Source organism: Cupressus sempervirens, chromosome 3 (genome assembly GCF_028749045.1).
Source record: "Cupressus sempervirens isolate cs-2001-9-10 chromosome 3, ASM2874904v1, whole genome shotgun sequence".
Lineage (NCBI taxonomy): Eukaryota > Viridiplantae > Streptophyta > Pinopsida > Cupressales > Cupressaceae > Cupressus > Cupressus sempervirens.
In genome coordinates this window covers 161,030,399-161,051,427 of record NC_143120.1, presented here as the reverse complement: position 1 = coordinate 161,051,427, position 21,029 = coordinate 161,030,399, and the positions used below count along the sequence as shown (strand labels likewise).

Genomic DNA, 21,029 nt, shown 5'->3' with positions numbered 1-21,029 from the left:
CTATCACCCCCTTCAAACCATTAAATGACAACATATATCCATAGGGGTCCTAGGACCTCTAGGGACATATTAGAATCTTCGACCCATTACATGACGATATATGTCCCCAGGGGTCCTAAGATCCCTAGGGACATATTAAAATCATTCATATGGGATAAAGGGGGTCGTAGATTGACCTATGACCCCGTTCGACCCATTACATGATGACATATGTCCCCAAGGGTCCTAAGATCCTTCGAGACATATTAGAATCATTCATATGGGTCAAAGGGGGTCATAGGTTTACCAATGACCCCATTTGACCCATTAAATGATGACATATGTCCCTACCGATCCTAGGACCCCTAGGGACATTTTAGAATTGTTCTTATGGATCAACGGGGGTCATAGGTTGACCTATGACCCCCTTCAACCCATTAAATGACGACATTTGTCCCTAGGGGTGCTAGGACCCCTAAGAACATATTAGAATCGTTCTTATAGGTCAAAGGGGGTCATAGGTTGACCTATAACCCCCTTCGACCCATTACAAGACGAAATATGTCCCTAGGGGTCCTAAGACCCATAGGGACATATTAGAATCCTTCTAATCGGTCCTAAGACCCCTAAGAACATATGTCATCATTTAATAGGTCGAAGGGGATCATAGGTACCCCTATGGGCCCCTTTGACCCATAAGAATGATTCTAATATGTCCCTAGGGTTCCTAGGACCCCTTAGGGACATATGTCATCATGTAATGGGTCGAAGGGGGTCATAGGTCAACCTATGACGCCCTTAGACCCATAAGAATGATTCTTATATGTCCCTAGGGGTCTTAGGAACCCTAGGGACATATGTCGTCATGTAATTGGTCGAAGGGGGTGATAGGTCAACCTATGACCGCCTTTAACCCACATGAACGATTCTAATATGTCTCTAGAGGTCCTAGGACCCCTAGCTATATATGTCATCATTTAAGGGGTCGAAGGAGGTCATAGGTCAACTTGTGACAACCTTTGACCCATATGAAGCATTCTAATATGTCCCTAGATGTCCTAGGACCCCTAGGGACATATGTCGTCATGTAATGTGTCGAAGAAGGTCATAAGTCAACCTATGACTCCCTTTGACCCATAAGAACGATTCTAATATGTCCCTAGGGATTCCAGGACCCCTAGGGACATATGTCATCATCTAATTGGTCAAAGGGGGTCATAGGTCACCCTATGAGCCCCTTTGACCCATAAGAATGATTCTAATATGTCCCTAGGGGTCCTAGGACCCCTAGGAAAATATGTGGTCATGTAATTGGTCAAAGGGGGTTATAGGTTCACCTATGATCCCTTTTGACCCATAAGAATGATTCTAATATGTCCCTAGGGGTCCTAGGACCTCTAGGAACATATGTCATCATTTAATGGGTTAAAGAGGATCATAGGTAAACCTATGACCCCCTTTGACTCATAAAAATGATTGCAATATGTCCCTAGGTGTCTTAAGACCCCTAAGTACATATGTCTTCATTTAATGGGTCGAAGGGTGTCATAGATAAACCTATGACACCCTTTGATCCATATGATGCATTCTTATATGTTCCTAGGGGTCCTAGGACCCCTAGGGACATATGTCATCATGTAATGTGTCGAAGTGGGTCAATTGTCAACCTATGACCCCTTTTGACCCATAAGAACGATTCTAATATGTCCCTAAGGTTTCGAGGACCCCTAAGGACATATGTCATCATGTAATGTGTCGAAGTGAGTCATAGGTCAACCTCTAACCACCTTTGACCCATAAGAATGATTCTAATATGTCCCTAAGGGTCCTAGGACCTCTAGGGACATATGTCATTATGTAATGGGTTGAAGGGGATCATAAGTCAACCTATGACCCCCTTCGACTCATATGAATGATTCTAATATGTCCCTAGGGGTGCTAGGACCCCTAGGGACATATGTCATCATGTAATGGGTCGAATGGGGTCATAGGTCAACCTACGATGCCCTTTGACCAATATGAATGATTCTAATATGTCCCTAGGGGTCCTAAGACCCTTAGGGACATATGTCATCATTTAATGGGTCGAAGGGGATCATAGGTCAACCTATGACCTCCTTTGATCCATAAGAATGATTCTAATATGTCTCTAGGGGACCTAGGATCCCTTTGGACATATGTCGTTATGTAATGTGTCGAAGGGGGTCATAGGTCAACCTATCACCCCCTTTGACCCATAAGAAGCATTCTAATATGTCCCTAAGGGGTCGTATGACTCCTAGGGGTCGTAGGGACATATGTCATCATGTAATGGGTCAAAGGGGGTCATAGGTCAACCTATGACCCCCTTTGACCCATATTGACAATTCTAATATGTCCCTAGCGGTCCTAGGACCCCTAGAGACACATGTCATCTTTTAATGGGTTGAAGGGGTTCATAGGTCAACCTATGACCCCCTTCGATTGATATGAACAATTCTAATATGTCCCTAGGGGACCTAGGACCCCTAGGGACATATGCCGTCAAGTAATGTGTCAAAGGGGGTCATAGGTCAACCTATGACCCCCTTTGACCCATAAGAATGATTCTCATATGTTCCTAGGGGTCTTCAGGACATATGTTGTCATTTAATGGGTCAAAGGGGGTCATTGGTCAACCTATGACCCCCTTTGACCCATATGAACAATTCTAATATGTCCCTGGGCATCTTAGGACCCCTAAGGACATATGTCATCATTAAATAGGTCGAAGGGGGTCATAGGTCAACCTATGACCCTCTTTGATCCATATGAACAATTCTAATATGTCTCTAGAGGTCCTAAGACCCCTAGGGACATATGTCGTCATTTAATGGGTCGAAGGGGTTCATAGATCAACCTATGATCTCCTTTGATCCATATGAACAATTTTAATATGTCCTTACAGGTCTTAGGACCCTTAGGGACATATCTCATCGTTTAATGGGTCGAAGGGGGTCCTAGGTCACCCTATGACCCCCTTTGACCCATATGAATGATTCTAATATGTCCCTAGGGGTCGTAGGACCCCTAAGGACAAATGTCTTCATGTAATGGGTCGAAGGGTGTCATAGGTCAACCTATGACCCCCTTTGACCCATAAGAATGATTCTAATATGTCTTTAGGGGTCCTAGGACCCCTTTGGACATATGTCATCATGTAATATGTCGAAGGGGGTCATAGGTCAACCTATCACCCCCTTTGACCCATAAGAAGCATTCTAATATGTCCCTAAGGGGTCGTATGACTCCTAAGGACATATGTCGTCATGTACTGGGTCAAAGGGGGTCATAGGTAAACCTATGACCCCCTTAGACCTATAAGAACGATTCTAATATGTCCCTAGGGTTTCAAGGACACTTAGGGACATATGTCATCATGTAATAGTTTGAAGCGGGTCATAGGTCAACCTATGACCACCTTTGACCCATAAGAATGATTTTAATATTTCCCTAGGGGTCGTAGGACCCCTAGGGACATATGTCATCATGTAATGCGTCGAAGGGGGTCATAAGTCAACCTATGACCCCCTTTGTCCCATAAGAATGATTCTCATATGTCCCTAGGGGTTGTAGGACCCCTAGGGACAAATGTTGTCATTTAATGGGTCGAAGGGGATCATAGATCAATCTATGACCCCCTTCGATCCATATGAATGATTCTAATATGTCCCTAGGGGTCTTAGGACCCATAGGGACATATGTCGTCATGTAATGTATCGAAAGGGGTCGTAGATCAACCTATGACACCCTTTGACCCATAAGAACGATTTTCATATGTTCTTAGGGGTCCTAGGGACATATGTCGTCATGTAATGGGTCAAAGGGGGTCATAGGTCAACCTATGACCCCCTTTGACTCATATGAACAATTCTAATATGTCCTTAGGGGTCCTAGGACCCCTAGGGACATATGTCATCATTTAATGGGTCAAAGGGGGTCATAGGTCAACTTATGACCTCCTTTGACCCAAATGAACAATTCTACTATGTCCCCCTAGGGGTCCTAGAAACCCTAGTGACATATGTCGTCATTTAATGGGTCGAATGGGGTCATAGGTCAACCTATGACCCCCTTTTACCCATATGAACAATTCTAATATGTCCTTAGGTGTCTTATGACTCGTAGGGACATATGTCATCATGTAATGTGTCAAAGGGAGTCATAGGTTGACCTATGACCCCATTTGACCCATAAGAATGATTCTAATATGTGGATATATGTTGTCATGTAATGGGTTGAAGGGTGTCATAGGTCACCCTATGAACCCCTTTGACCCATAAGAATGATTCTAATATGTCCCTAGGGGTCCTAAGACCCCTAGGGACATATGTCATCATCTAAAGGGTCAAAGGAGGTCATAGGTCAACCTATGACTGCCTTTGACCCATAAAAATGATTCTAATATGTCTTTAGGGTTCCTAGGACCCCTTTGGATATATGTCATTATGTAATTTTTTGAAGGGGGTCATAGGTCAACCTATGACCCCCTTTGGCCCATAAGAAGCATTCTAATATGTCTCTAGGGGTCCTAGGACCCCTAGAGACATATGTCATCATGTAATGGGTCAAAGGGAGTCATAGGTCAACCTATGACCCCCTTTGACCCATATGAATAATTCTAATATGTCCCTAGGTGTCCTATGACCCGTAAGGACATATGTCATCATGTAATGGGTCAAAGGGGGTCATAGGTTGACCTATGACCCCTTTTAAATCATAAGAATGATTCTAATACGTCCCTAGGGGTCCTAGGACCCCTAGGGACATATGTAGTCATGTATTGGGTTAAAGGGTGTCATGGGTCACCCTATGACCACCTTTGACCCATAAGAACAATTCTAATATTTTCCTAGGGGTCCTAGGACCCCTAGGGACATATGTCATCATGTAATGCATTGAAGGGGGTCATGGGTCAACCTATGATCCCCTTTGACCCATAAGAACAATTTTCATATGTCCCTAGGGGTCGTAGAGACATATGTCATCATGTAATGGGTCAAAGGGGGTCATAGGTCAACCTAGGACCCCCTTTGACCCATATGAACAATTCTAATATGTCCCTAGCGATCTTAGGACCCCTAGGGACACATGTCATCATTTAATGGGTCGAAGGGGATCATAGGTCAACTTATGACCCCCTTCGATCCATATGAACAATTCTAATATGTCCCTAGGGTACCTAGGACCCCTAGGGACATATGTCATCATGTAATGTGTCGAAGGGGATCATAGGTCAACTTATGACCCCCTTTGACCCATAAGAATGATTCTCATATGTTCCTAGGGTTCCTCAGGACATATGTCGTCATGTAATAGGTCAAAGGGGGTCATGGGTCAACCTATGACCCCCTTTGACCCATATGAACAATTCTAATATGTCCCTGGGCGTCCTAGGACCCCTAGGGACATATGTCATCATTCTCTTTGATCCATATGGACAATTCTAATATGTCCCTAGGGGTCCTAAGACCCCTAAGACCCCTAGGGACATATGTCATCATTTAATGGGTCGAAGGGGTTCATAGGTCAACTTATGATCTCTTTTGATCCATATGAACAATTCTAATATGTCTCTATGGGTCTTAGGACCCTTAGGGACATATGTCATCGTTTAATGGGTCGAAAGGGGGTCCTAGGTCACCCTATGACCCCCTTTGACCCATATGAATGATTCTAATATGTCCCTAGGGTTCCTAGGACCCCTAGGGACAAATGTCTTCATGTAATGGGTCAAAGGGTGTCATAGGTCAATCTATGACCCCCTTTGACCCATATGAACGATTCTAATATGTCCCTAGGGGTCCCAAGACTCCTAGGGACATATGTCATTATGTAATGTGTTGAAGCGGGTCATCGGTTGTCATAGGTCAACCTATGACCCCTTTCGACCCATAGGAATGATTCTAATATGTCCTTAGGGGTCCTAGGACCTCTAGGGACATATGTCATTATGTAATGGGTCGAAGGGGATCATAACTCAACCTATGAGCCCCTTCGACCCATATGAATGATTCTAATATGTCCCTAGGGGTGCTAGGACCCTTAGGGACATATGTCGTCATGTAATGGGTCAAAGGGGGTCATAGGTCAACCTATGACCCCCTTTGACTCATAAGAATGATTCTAACATGTCCCTATGGGTCCTAGACCCCTAGGGACATGTCATCATTTAATAGGTTGAATGGGGTCATAGGTCAACCTATGACCCTCTTTGACCCATAAGAACGATTCTAATATGTCCTTAGGGGTCCTAGGACCCCTAGGGACATATGTCGTCATGTAATGCGTCGAAGGAGGTCATAAGTCAACCTATGACCTCCTTCGACCCATAAGAACGATTCTAATATGTCACTAGGGGTCCTAGGATCCCTAGGGACATATGTTGTTATGTAATGGGTCGAAGGGACCTATGACCCCCTTTGACTCATATATATTAATAATATACATATATATTAATAACACACACACACACACACACACACACACACACACACACACACACACACACACACACACACATATATTTATTACGTTATTATATTTAGTAAAAATAATAATAATATAAATTATATTTATAGATTATAATGAGAATAACATAATATATTATTATATATTAATATATTATATGTTATATCTTTACATTACGTTATTTTATATATATAATATATTATAATACATATTTACATAGTAATATAACAAAAATAATTTATAAATCTTAAGCTATAAAATATTATGTTATAATATATATAATGTTATTATATATATATATATATATATATATATATATATATATATATATATATATATATATATATATATATATATATATATATATATATATATATATATATATATATATATATATATATATATTACTTTATTATATTTAATAAAAATATTACGTTATTATATATATTAATAATATACTTATATATATATATATTACATTATTATATATATATATATATATATATATATATATATATATATGGTTATTATATTTAATAAAAATATTACGTTATTATATTTAGTAAAAATAATAATAATATAAATTATATTTATAGATTATAATGAGAATAACATAATATATTATTATATATTAATATATTATATATTATATCTTTACATTACATTATTATATATATATAATATATTATAATACATATTTACATAGTAATATATTATAATACATATTTACATAGTAATATAACAAAAATAATTTATAAATCATAAGCTATAAGTCTTAAATCCGGTTTTCCCTCCAAAATGGGTTGGGATTTCAAATTTCTCACCAAAATTCACCTAGCAATATCGGATATCCGATTTAAAATCCGATATCCGATTTCAAATCCGATATCCGATTTAAAATTTGATATCCGATTATGCTTGGTATTTACCAAACCTACTCGATCAACCCAAAAGATGTGTCTGAAGAGGGTTTTAGTGATACTCAGACTTCGGGTAGTCGTCTGACAATGTTATTTTCATTGAAATTGAATGAAACGAAAAGGGTTTTTTAATATCACTCTCGAGATTCCATCAATATTATTTTTGTCAAATTCTGAGATCGATAAGTATTTATTAGTTAATTATCAATGAAGATTATTGTAAAGTGCTGATTGACATATTGATTGAAAAACAACAATAATTTTCAAACAGTATAACATTTTTTAAATCTAAAAGTTGTATCACATTCTATGCTTCGCCTAGTATAAGAAAAAAAAAAAAAAAAAAAAATTTGGTAAAATTTTCTATTAGTTAAGGTGGTCAGACACGAGACTTTTTTTTTTTTGAAAAAGTTTTTGTAGAAAATTCATATTTAATTATTTATTTGGAATAAAAATACCAAAAAATATGCGTCACATCCGGGCATGAGTCTACTTTTCATATATATAATTATATTAAAAAAATATTATCATTTGATTTTGACTAAGGTGGTCAGACATACACCTACTTTTTATTTTTGCCCTAAAATTTTTGTAGTACTACATTAAAATTCAAACTTTTGACCAATTAATTATTTTTTTCTCCTGATAAGGCCTAGTATTTTAGAAACTAAATTCAATTTACTACAGATTATTTTCTTACAACTTTTTGATATAAAATCCATAACCACTTTAAAATTATGTATCAAGTTGACATAACCCTGATTTTCTGATTTTTCACTGCGACTTAAGGCCATAGTTTGGTACACCTTGATCCTGCACATACCCATATATAAACAATATTTCTTATATTTTTTTATCTCTAATATATATTTAAAACCATGCTTTAGGTAATTGAATATTTCAAATTAATAAATATTAATATATTTTAAAAAATAAACATAAAAATAAAATTTATAATTTTGGTAAACTCAATCTAATAGATAATTAAAACTAAGTTTTAGGTAATTAAATATTTCAAATTAATAAATATTAATATATTTAAAAAATAAACATAAAATTAAACTTTATAATTATAATAAACTCATTCAATTTTTATTATGAAATAAACATAATTATAGATAGATATATGTGCAAGCAGGCAGGCAGGCAGACAAATAGCCATACATACATACATACATACATAATGTCAATGTTTCATATTACTTGATTATTTTTACTTATTATTTCTCTTTCATATGTATTGAAATATATTTGAAATATGTTAATTGTTAATTTGTATAGTATATAATACAATGTGATGAACTATATTATTTTAATAAGTTACTAAATAACACTAAAGTAAATGAATGTAGGTTTATTCTTGTCAATATAAAAAATTTCTTTAAACATTTTAAGAGTTTAATATCATTTTTTATTTCTAATCTCCTATTTTTATCAAGTGTTTTTCACCTTTAACTTTGAGAAGAATTGAATGAGGAAACTTCAATATTTATGGATGGACAATGTTTGTTATTTTTAAAATTGAAATATTATTTTATTTTTATTTTTATTTTTATAATAGATAAGTATTAAGTATTTTTCAAGAGTAACTACTACAAATATGAACTTGTCACAATTACTTTCATTCACAATTTTATATTTGATTTTAAAGAGGGGTAAACGCTTTGACTTGGAGCTATGAACCAGTGAGGCCACAAACGGGGGACCTCATCCCCATGAGATTTGAACCTTGATGGCAAGGATAACAACATAACAAATTAACCATCACAATATGACACTATTGGCTATTCACAATTTTATATGGATGCATAGGGTAATTTTGTTAAATTATTGTTTCAAGTCATAATAAAAAAATTAAGATTTTTCTCTCAAGAATAAAATATTCTTTATTGATTTTTTTAAAAAAATTGGGTAACCATTTATTATTTATTATTCTTTAAAGTTACAATTTTTAAATGTTGCACAATTTGATTTGAAAAAATAATAATAATAAAATTTTAATATTTCTTTACAAGTTTATCTTTAATTAATTATTTTTTAATATTCAAAGTTTAAAAGTATTGATACATATTTAGATCTATACTTTTTTTTATATTTATATTTATACATTTTTAAATATTTTATAGATTTATGCAATTATAACTAAATAAACGTATAGTTATGTGAAATATCAAGAATATTTAGATTTTTATAATTATATATTTTTTAACAATAACTTAACCTTTTTGATGTTACAATTTGTAATGAACCACTTTATCATTTTATATCATTTTAGCTATAGAATGTAATAGTAAAAACTCATTTCATAATAAATTATCTTTATTATTGAATTATTTTTATTAATTGTATATTTTTTAAATGGATAACTATTGTTTGAATTATCACTTTCCCCTGAAAAAACGTATTGTTTGAATTATATTTATTACAATGCACCACGAAGACAAATACATGTTACTATGTGACACTTGTTTAAGTTATAAAATATATAATTAGAATTCCAATTATGAAAACTTAAATAGATCTACTCAAATTACATATCCACTGTAACTGATAATCGTAGAAAATGAATAACATCTAGTGGATGGTTAAAAATATATGGATCTCTCAAAACATCTTGAAAAATAAAGCCTAATGATAAATATAATCATGTTCACATAAGCTGCCTGTGCCAATTGATAAGATAGTCCGGGTCACAGTATGCGTGTGACTATTATATTTCCAAGCTCATTAACATGTTAATGAAAATGGAATTTGATTCTCCAGTGCTTAAAGCATGAGCAAATATTTGATTGTCTGGTATTGACTGCATTTTGCCATGAATTTTGAGTTATAGGAATTTTGTGATCGTTCTTCGTGTCTTTAAATTTTGGCGTGCTCTTTTAAATTTATGTAAATTTTGTTGAGATCTCCTCGTTCTTGGTGTCTTCTTTTGCATTTTCTGGTTTACCCATTTGGCCAACGGTGATGATTTGGGAGATATGGTACAAGTTTTCCCCTCCTGTAAAATAAAAAATCATTAATGCCCATTGTTTGTTTATGCATTAACCAAGTGTATTTTCAAATTAAGTAATAATTTGGTAGAGTTTTTTTGGATTGATGTGTTCATTTATCAACCGTTGTACTGTTTATTTTATTAAAAATAGAATGCAGTCTAGAAACAATATCCAGCATTTTTATTTGAGCAGTAATAGGGCTGCACCATTCCATAGAAACCCAGTTTTGTACCATGATCTGCAATTAGAAAAGACAGACCCTTTGTACCACCATCAGAGATCAAGGTATTGGGATTTCAGCATTTTCATGGCCTTGGTTGATTCCTAATGTGAATATTTACTATTGGAAACTTGTATGTGTTCCCTTCTAGAAAACTTCTCACAACTTGGTTCAATCATGTCTTGATAAGTATTGGCTTAAAACTTTGATTAATACAAGATGTTAGAAGTAGTCAAACCTCCTTGGAATAATTAGTACCCACGTCGTCATCAAACAGTTATAATAGAACATTTAGTCTACTGCCAGTCTACCATTTTCCAGTGAATAAGCGAATAAACTATCAGTGCTATCTAGCACTTCTCTTTGCACCACCTGTCTTTGCCCACGTAGGTAACTCTGGAAACTTCTTCTCTATATCTGACTGGTGAATGTGCTCTATAAATAGAGGCAAATCTACGAAAGATGTATCTCAATCACAAAGATTTGTGAGTTAATAAAATAGTTTCATATTCTGATTTCTTTTGATTTCTGACTCTCTGTGTATTTGTTTCTATATTTAGTTTTTCATCACAAGAGCTCTATTCGAGCTTCAGTCCCTACCTTTCATGAACAATGGAAAGTAAATTATAAAAGAAAGCTAATTACTCAAATAAGAGAATGTAAGTTTAAATGCAAGTAGATTTGATTTGAATTGTCCATTTTCTAGTTTGTTATATGTAATTCAGGCATTTCATATACATTTAATTTTTTTTCAAAACGTAAGTGAAGAGTAAGCTTTCTGGTATGCATAGTAGACATATAATCAAAGATTTGTACATGTTCAAGAAACATGTACAAAGGCATTAGAAAAATATATAACATGTACAAAGCCATTAGAAAAATATCTTTTAATTGAGGGTATTGAGAAATGGAATTTTTATATTACACTTCATCATCCACAAAAGGATACTTATGTTCCAACTTTCGGAAAAATTTTCTCAATCTGATGAATATGTAAAAATAGTTTTATCTGATGATAACTTATTCTAATTAACTATTTCACTTATTAGTCCCTGCCGTAAGGCAGGAGAGTATAGTTTTCTAGTGCTTCTCACTATTAGTTTCTTTCTTAGAAACTATGCAAAGTGGAAATATCATACCAAAAACTATAGTGTTAAAAAAAATCTCAAATTAAACATAGATCATAAATATAAATTCCCTTTTTGCTATTGGCTATTGGTATTTTTCCAGGGAGTCTTTTTTATTTTCTTCTTAGAAAATTTCAGAAAATAGAAATAAATGTATCATTAGTAGGAAGTCATGTGGCATCTTGCATGTTAGTGGCTATGCATGCTTGACAAGCATTCTTCTTTTTTTGGATTTGCTACAGTTTCTAGAATTTTCCACCTTTGACATAAATCTGATGGTGAGATGATTGAATGGCTAATCTTTTCAATCTTTTGACTTTGTGATTGTCCGTTTGTTTCTACTATGAATAGATGATGAGCACTTACAATGCAGTAGTTGATGTTTTAGGAGGTGGACCTTTGTAGTTTAATGTTTCCATCGATGATGTTGCAGCAACATGGATTGAACGCTGGTAGGGGAATGCGAGATTTTGTCTTCTTTCTTATTGCAATTTTTTTATGATATCTTTCTTTTAATTCTCTTGTCTCATTCTTATCCTGTTTCGAATACCCGAAGGAATAAGTACAATCTTGCAACCAGTTGAACATCTAATTAAAACACTATGTTGCAAGAAGATTATTGATGCCTGCAAGTACTTGGTGACTTTCCTGAGTTTAAAGAAAGTTGTATAAAAATTGAATTCCAATGTAGAGCCTATACTCTTAGTTGTATATATATCAAGTTCATTGATGTTTGAGAAATGAAGTTCTCTGTAATTTTTTGCAGTTGTACTGGTTCTCTTATTCTTCTATGATTTTGTTGAATGTCGATATATCTCAGAAGACAACACTACCTTTCCAATCTTGAACGCCAATCAAAATTTAGTTATATCAAAAAATTTCTATTAAATTTCATTTTATATGACTAGTTGACCTAATAGAAATAAAAATTGAGTGGTAATGTTGTGAATATGGTTCATCACATATAAAGACTGTTCTTTATGTAAGCACCAATGTATAAAATTATTAACGGTTTTTGTTGTTCAATGTGAAATAATTCTTTCAAATGTAGCTACAAATTAGCCTAAATCTAAATTTCTAAACATTACAATCACAGGAGGGTCCTGAGGGCGAAAACCTGGGATGCTATAAAAAAAATTGATGTACATATGATTGTACTTGCTAAGCAAGAGGGCTCTTCAGATAGGGTTGGACAAAATTATTCTGAGATCTACTCTACTATGCATACAATATAATAAACTATAGAAAAGTTCTCAATAGTCAATTTATTTTTAAAAAGTTAATTGCTATCAAATGAATTTTGGTCAATTATTAAATATGTAATAGGGTTCCAACAATATTTTTTCTATATATGGAAATCCTAACCGAATTTAATAGAACTAATATTTCAAGCATAAACATCAAAATAATTAATAATTATTTATCTATTATGAAGTAATTTTTAAAAATCAATTTATAGATTTTTCATACTTAGTAATTTTTCTAAATGTTGTTAAGTCATAATAGTGATGGTATTGAAGAGGATGGAATATGTGTACTTATAGACAAAGAATATTGAACAAGACAAAAATAATAGAAAATGTGTATCAACTATCCTAGACTCTAGATTAATGATTTTTTTAATAAATTTTGGACATGATAAATAATTCATAGAATTTGATCTTGAGTCTAGTTCGTTTTCCTATTTTTTACAACTTTTATAGACTTCTTATATATTTTTATTTTTACAAGCTGTAATTCTATGTCATCATCCATACCATTAAAGTTGTATCGCATTACAAGTAGCACTAATATTTTAGAGATTGTATATTGTTGTTTGTTAGAGATGGGCCACTCTTTTATTGTCCCATGTGTTAACTCATTTAATCTTCATAATTTAGATTTAAGTTGACTAAACCCTTCAATGTCCATAGAATATTTATTTTATTATTCATTATATTAATAAAATTATATTTTATTATTTTATTATTCATTATATTCATAAAGATTTATTTTATTATTTTTAAGATGTACTCTTTTTCATAATGGTTTTTTTTTTTCTAATTTTAAGCAATAACTTTCACTACCATTTGCAATTAAAACAATTGAGAAATAATTATAAAATATTTAAAGATTAATTAAAGTATTAAAATCACTTATATTTGACAATTTTTTTAAATTCAATTTTCAATAGATTAAAACATAATAAATTTTAAAAAATCATTTCATATTTGAAGTGTAAGAACTTTTAACTATCCCTTTACTTTCAATAATCCTCATTCTAATAAAAAAAGTAAATTGCTTAAAGCCCATTTCAAATTTCATATTAAATTCTAATTTCTCTATCTCAAAATACACACACACACACACACACACACACACACACACACACACACACACACACACACACACACACACACACACACACACGCACGCACGCACACACGCACGCACGCACGCACACACACACACACACACATATACATCTATGCGTGCGTGTGTGTGTGTGGCTACATTCTAGACCTTAACAAATGTAGAATGGGAATTCTTTATTTTTTCAAGAGGGGAAATCACTTTGAACAAGAGCTATGAACTGGTGAGGCTACAAATGGGAGACGTCATCCTAACAAAATTTGTACCTTAAGGGAAAGAACAACAACAAAATAACTTCATCATCATAACTCAAGTTGGTGATAGAATAAAATTAAAAAAAAAAAAAAAAAAAAAAAAAAAATATATATATATATATATATATATATATATATATATATATATAATCAGACAATATATATCAAATAGTCCTTACAACTTGTAATATCAAGTTGAAATTTAGTCTCATGGACATAAATTTATTTGCATAGAATAAAACTAAAAGTTACTAATTAACTTTTGTGCAAACACGTGCATTCTTCCAAACTTTCCCTGGTCTACAAAAGTATCCTTTCTGGGGAGCACAATGTCTATCCTCTCGACACTTGCAAAGCATGTCTAGTGCACACCCATCTCTGAAAATCTCTAGACTTCCTCCTTGGATACCAAATAGACTATCTGTCCAATCATTAGAAAATATTCCAGATGGATCAAATTTTTTCTTCACCTCCAAGAACTTTTCTAAATTGGTTGTCTTCTTAGCTAGCCCTTCAAATAAGTAACCCCCTGATTTACCCCAATGTAACACACCACCATACTTCTCAATTATCATTTGTTCAATCTCTTCATAGACATCTTCATTCCACTTGGGTGTGCCAATGTTCCATGACCTATAATTCATCATATCAAATGTTACTAAATCATCCTTAGGTCCCAAATATGCCTCTGATTTCTTAATAGAGCGCATAAATACTCCAGACAGGTCACACAACTTCTTAGGATTCAAATCTCTAATCCTCTTCACATCCTTTATTACTTCCGTCAAATTAGACACAGATACTCTTAGTTCTGCACCAAAGTAAAAGGTGGTGTTTATGCGTCGATCCCAAGAACACACAGTATCATTTTTATCTAGAATTGTTGTGGGAGTGCAATTCATTGAGTAGCTTCCTGATTGGCACCCACCAGATGTTTGAATGTGGTGATTGAATCCTATTACTGGGTACCCTGTAAAGTGCTTTCCATCATTTAAAAGTCCACTGCCATTAATTGCTAGATCAAGTGTATCATTTAAGAGTCCATTGCATATAGCTTCAACATCTGCTTTATCTTGGATTTCTTCATCTACATGACAAGATCAAATAATTAAATGAATGCACACAAAAGAACCTTAAGATTTTTTTTTAATTATGAAAACATTAAATTGAGAAAAAGTCAAAGTAAAAAATCTTACAAACATAAAAAAAAATAGTTTGTTTTTTTATCAAAATAATGTAAAATTAAAAGAATGCTACAATGGAGGGCAGCAAAGGGACTATCCCAAGTAACAATAATATATTTCCATCAACATAGAAATAAGTAGTGAAAATGGTAGGAAAAAGACATTGAATGCAAATACAAAAAAATGTGAACAAAGTTGATTAACAAATAAGAAATACACGAAAATATAATTTTTACTAAACACTACTATAGAGAAATATGACCAAAGCCAATTAATAGCCATGCAATACACAATAACAGTTGAAAAAAGACTTGATGTTGAATATAAGAATACAATAAAGTTGATTAATAGCCGCACAATGAACAATGGTAGCTAAAAATATCACACATTACAAAACATAAGCTAAAAATAGACCTCACATTGAAGACATTTAAAAAAAAATGAAAAATATTGATTAATAGTCATGCATTGTACACAATAGCATCCAAAAATAGACCTCACATTGAAAACAGCTAGCGAGAAATATAAACAATGCTAATTAATAGTTACATATTACATAATAGTAGCTGAAAATAGACCTCAAAAATTAGCTAATAAATAAACCTTTAACATAGAAAAAATCTTGACAAACAAGGGGTACCTTCAAACTACAAATACTAAGTAAAATATTAACACTCTAACAGACACACTCTGAATGTTAAACACTTTGTCTAGAAATTAGTACTTAGCAATATGATTTAAATCATTCCCTAAGTAAGAACTTATAATTAAAATGTAAAATAGAAATTAAAAATAGACCTCCTAATAAATACAACTACAAAAAAATACAAACAAAACTAATTAATAGGCACACAATACATAATATCAATTAAAAAAAACCTCACAAGGAAGATAGTTATAGAACAATATGAACAATAGTTGATGAACACAATGCATAATAGCAACTAAAAAAGCTATGCAACATACAATACCAACTGAAAATAGACCTCAAATAGTAATTGAAAAATATACATCTAAGATAAATGGGCTGTTGACAAATGAAAAGCTTACAACCAAAATTCAAAAGAGCATATAAGAACAAATGTTAATGTGTGTAGTGATATAAAATGAGAATACCTGATCCTTATGTTAATCAAGTGTTTGGTTTGTATTTGCATATGAAAACCATTTTCAATTACTACTTATTTAGTAAATATCAAAGAAATTCAATTTTGGCATAGTCCTTTGTTCATTGCTACAATAGAGTCCACAATAAGGAAACTATTGTCCATAACATAAAAAATTGTTCATCAACATATTAGTAAAGTATTGAACAATAGTAGGGAAAAGACATGGAACACAAGCATAGAAAAATGTGAACAAATATGATTAACAACCACATAATACAAAATAGAAATTCAACATAGACTTCAAACTGAACACAACTAAAGAGCAATATGAACAAAGCTAATTAACAACCATGCAGTGAAAATAGACTTGATGTTGAACACAAGTAAAGAATTGTTTTTTTTAACAACCACACAATGCATAATAGCAATGTACACAACAAGAACTAAAATTATTACACAATAGACAATATCAGCAAAAAATAGACCTCATATTGAACACAACTATAGAACAATGTCAACTATTGAACACAACTATAGAACAATGTCAGCTATGTGTAAGTGGATGATGTTGTTTCAGCCACTAATCTTCAGGCCTAGCCCTTTCTCTTTTAGTTGGGCAAGTGTAATGTTTGTGTGGAGCCTTTTGTTATGTATTCTAAGCAGGAGGAAGTTTCTTGCTTACAAGGACCTTTCTAGAAGGATGGATGTTTTTGGTTTTAGTTTCAAGAAGACTAGATGCTTTTTGACCTTTGGGTTTGATGGAAAAAGAGAGACATGATTTTTGAAGCCTGAGTTTGGGTACTACATCTTCTAGGGTTGATTATGTCTCGCCCCCTTTGTTTATTTTCTTCCTATGTTCAAGTGTTTTTTGATAGTTTTAAAGGGCTCACTCAGGTCCTTTGCTATTATTTTTGGTTAAAGACAACTACCTTTTTGAGGGTTGGTCACATGGTACTCTTTGATAAAGTTGACTAATATTGTCGGTGGTTGAGTCACATTTGAACCTTTGTTTATAACAGAGACCTAGGCATTAGATGTTGGGAACTAGGTGTTGCTAATGTATTGTTAATTGTATCTAGTGTCATTGATTGTACCATGGGTCAACACACTCTTGTTGCTTTTTTATATAAAAAACTATAGAGCCCTTGGTGCTAAATTGGAGATACAAGGGAAACTGTAGAATTCTAATAACAATGGGGTTGATAGGAAAAAGAAAGACGTATACAATAAGATGGAAGAGTTGTACGGGAGGGTCAACAAAATGGAGGCATTTGTTAAGGGAATTGTTTTCGATTAAAGGGATTGCTAATAGTTTCCAAAATATTCTATCTACATCTGTTGATTGTTTGAATAGGCTAGCAGAGAAAGTTGACCAGGATTTTGGGCTATGTTGGTGTTGGATCTTGAGATGGAGGATTCTAGTACACAAGCTACTAGCATGGGAAGGTGTATGAGATCAAGCTCAAAGAAAATGCAGGCTTTTGACTCTCCTCCTTATTTGGCTAAGTTGAAGCAGGTGGTGTTGAAGATGTTTGACTTTAAAGGGGAACTGGCTAGCTTTGCTACGGAGTTGATTTGACTTCTTGTGTTTGTTGTTGGGGTTTTTTCTTTTTTAGGTTGTGTTTTTGTTTTTATCATTTAGCTTCGATTAGTTTTTGCTATGTGTTTTGTTTGGTTGTTTTTGGGTTGTTGGCTGGACCAGCGTAGATGTTATGATGGCCTTTAATGTTTTAACTTTTGTAAAGCTATATAGGGTTTCAGGTCCCCCTAAAACCTATTTTCACCCTTTAATAAAAAAACTATAAAATAATGTGAACAAAGATTATTAACAACGACGCAACACAAAATAGCCACTTCAAAATAGACCCCACAAAGGTGGCCCTTAGACCACACAAACTAAGTAAAATATTAGCTAGTCAACTATGAGTGTTTAACACTTTAATCTAAAAATCAATACTTAGACATGTATATGATTTAAACAGTTTCCAAACTAAGAACATGCATCTTACATCCTTCTTTCATCTTGATGATAGATCATAGAGTGTGATCTGAAACATTGATGACAAAGGAAAAAAACATACAAAATCAAATCTAGAAGTAAAATCAAATGATAAGAACTCACAATCAAAATTTTAAATAACTTATCAAAACGAAAAAAGCTAATCTGTGCCACATTATATGAAATGAGAACACCTACTCCTACGGGTGGGAAGGAGTAGAGGAACAAGTAAAGGAGATGATCCGATCTTTTCAAAGAATCCAACACTCGGTAAGTACATTCATCTTTATTGCTATGGTTGATGGATCTCCTGGCATAGCGAGCGCCTTTTGTGATGGGAGAAGGGGCGAACCTTCTACCTCTAGTTCTTTTGCGGACAGACAGAGGAAGATGTACGTGTGCGTGGTTAATGAAGAGAGGGTCTCAGACTATGACTCATGGATGCCATCAAGACATATGTGGAACAATTGTTCTGTAAAGAAGGTCGCCTTCATGGGAGTGAAGGAAGGCGAGGAAACCAAAGTCTTGCAGGTATTGAAAGGCTTGTTTGCCCAGCCATGCGTTGTCAACAGTGAATATTATGAATACCATAAAGAGGATCGTGTATGGCTTAAGAAAAAGGTTGCCCCTAGTGAAGATCATGGATATGAAGAATTAAGTTTGTGAAAAGAATAAGTCAACTTTGACTATTTAACACTTTTGGTCTAGGAATTAAGCTTAGTGTGTGATGTTTAAGTTGTTCCAAGAAAAAGAAGATGGCAGTAGTGAAGATCATGACAATGAGCAAGCAAATTTTGCGTGGATGGATGATGAAGTAGAGCTTGACAGGTGGCAGGAACCCTTCGGTTGCTATAATGAAGAAGTTGCTCTATGGCGTAACTATGAAGTTGATCAGTTTGACATTGATGATGAATCTGATGAAGAATATTATGATGAGGATGGTAATGACCTGACCCATAGACGTGAGAAAAATAAGTCAACTTTAATTATTTAACACTTTTAACTTAAGAACCAAACCTTATTGTATGAAAGAACAGTACACTCACAGTGAATCGCTTTTGTCTGGATCTCACCAACTGTAGCGGCGCTCCCAATGATAGAATTCAAGCCCTCTCCTGGAACACTCACAGGAACTCGATCAATGGGAATATAAACCACAAACCCATGTGAGGGAATCCAATTAATATCCGCAAACTCATGAGTTCTAAGAAAACTCTCAGCCTGCTTCTCAAGATCACCATCATGCCTAACAACAGTCGAGAGAGATCGCTTGTACATTGGCTCCAAAGCAAAAGTGACTTCAGAAATAGCTCCAAGAACACCCAGAGACAATCTCGCAGCATTCAAATCCTCATCAAACTCCCCCAAATTAATCACCTTCGCGTACCCTTCAGACGGAGGCGCAGGAACAACTATTCTGATTCCCACCACGTACTCATAAACGCCACTTCCTTTTCCGACGAAGCCGCTGTCATGGGCGCCGGTGGAGATAACGCCGGCGGCGGAGACACCGTTCCAGTAAGCCATGGCGTTCAGAGCGAGCCCTTCTTTGGCGGCGGCCTCCAACACGTCCCCCATTAGGGCTCCCGCCTGAACCCTAATTGTCATCGCCGTCTTATTCACTTGAAGAATAGACGCGTAGTTGCTCGTGGATATCATTAAACCGCCGCTCCCCACGCACACCAGTTTGGGCTCGCTGTGAGACAACTTGCTCACAACTCTGATTTTCTGCTTCTTTTTCACCGCCTTCGCCACCGCCGCCACAAGCTCCGCTTCTGACGTCGGCCATGCGGCTTTCTGAGCCCTGCAAACCACGCGGTCGTCCCAAACTCCTTGGAAGTTGAAGACCTCGCACGAGGAGTTGTTGTTTTTGCATTGAATTGCAGGTGGCGGTGCGCACGTTGCCAGAGAAGCTGCTGTTATGGAATACTGCAGCGACAGGGACATAAAAATACCCAGCAAAACGATGGACTTCGGCATTGCAACAGATGGAGATGTTGTAGCAATTTATTTGCGCTATGTTTATTTTTTCCTGTGTCACTGAGTATAAATAGGGACTGAGTGAGTTAAAAGGATTAGAAATCACACGTAAATTGAGGGAAGTTGATGGGAAGATTTCTAAGACGGTGAACGCCTGGATGCAATTAAGCACACCAGCGATTATTTCAAACACGTGCGGACAGTGGTGGTTGGGCTACGTAGAGTATAACGTCTTGCATGAACACTGCAAGGAAAATTGCGTATTTCTTTTTCTGGAATGCGGAGGAATTCTCTCATGCGACTTGCCAAGAACTATAGTTGACGGGACTAATATTAAATTCACTATTTTAATCTATATTAATGACTTGAGCTTTAAAAGTAATATAGATGTTTCTTAATAGTCATGATAGTCATCTACATTTG

At 34.5% G+C, this 21,029-nt stretch overlaps 1 protein-coding gene across 1 annotated transcript; it reads right to left on the bottom strand.

The window, feature by feature from the left end:
• Positions 1 to 14,496: 14,496 nt before the first annotated feature.
• LOC149565257 (L-gulonolactone oxidase 5-like) lies at positions 14,497 to 20,694 on the bottom strand. Its single transcript, XM_089818807.1, has 2 exons — positions 19,673 to 20,694; positions 14,497 to 15,421 (listed from the first exon to the last, which is right to left on the bottom strand). Exons 1-2 carry the CDS (start codon positions 20,604 to 20,606, stop codon positions 14,586 to 14,588), a joined length of 1,770 nt encoding a protein of 589 aa, XP_089674933.1. The 5' UTR covers positions 20,607 to 20,694; the 3' UTR covers positions 14,497 to 14,585.
• Positions 20,695 to 21,029: the final 335 nt, after the last annotated feature.

Excerpts from the sequence above, each read along its gene's own strand:
- LOC149565257 (XM_089818807.1), bottom strand. The coding sequence starts at position 20,606 with ATGCCGAAGTCCATCGTTTTGCTGGGTATTTTTATGTCCCTGTCGCTG. Across the intron at positions 15,422-19,672 it reads CCAGACAAAAGCGATTCACT|ATGAAGAAATCCAAGATAAA; the intron begins GTGAGTGTACTG and ends CTTGTCATGTAG.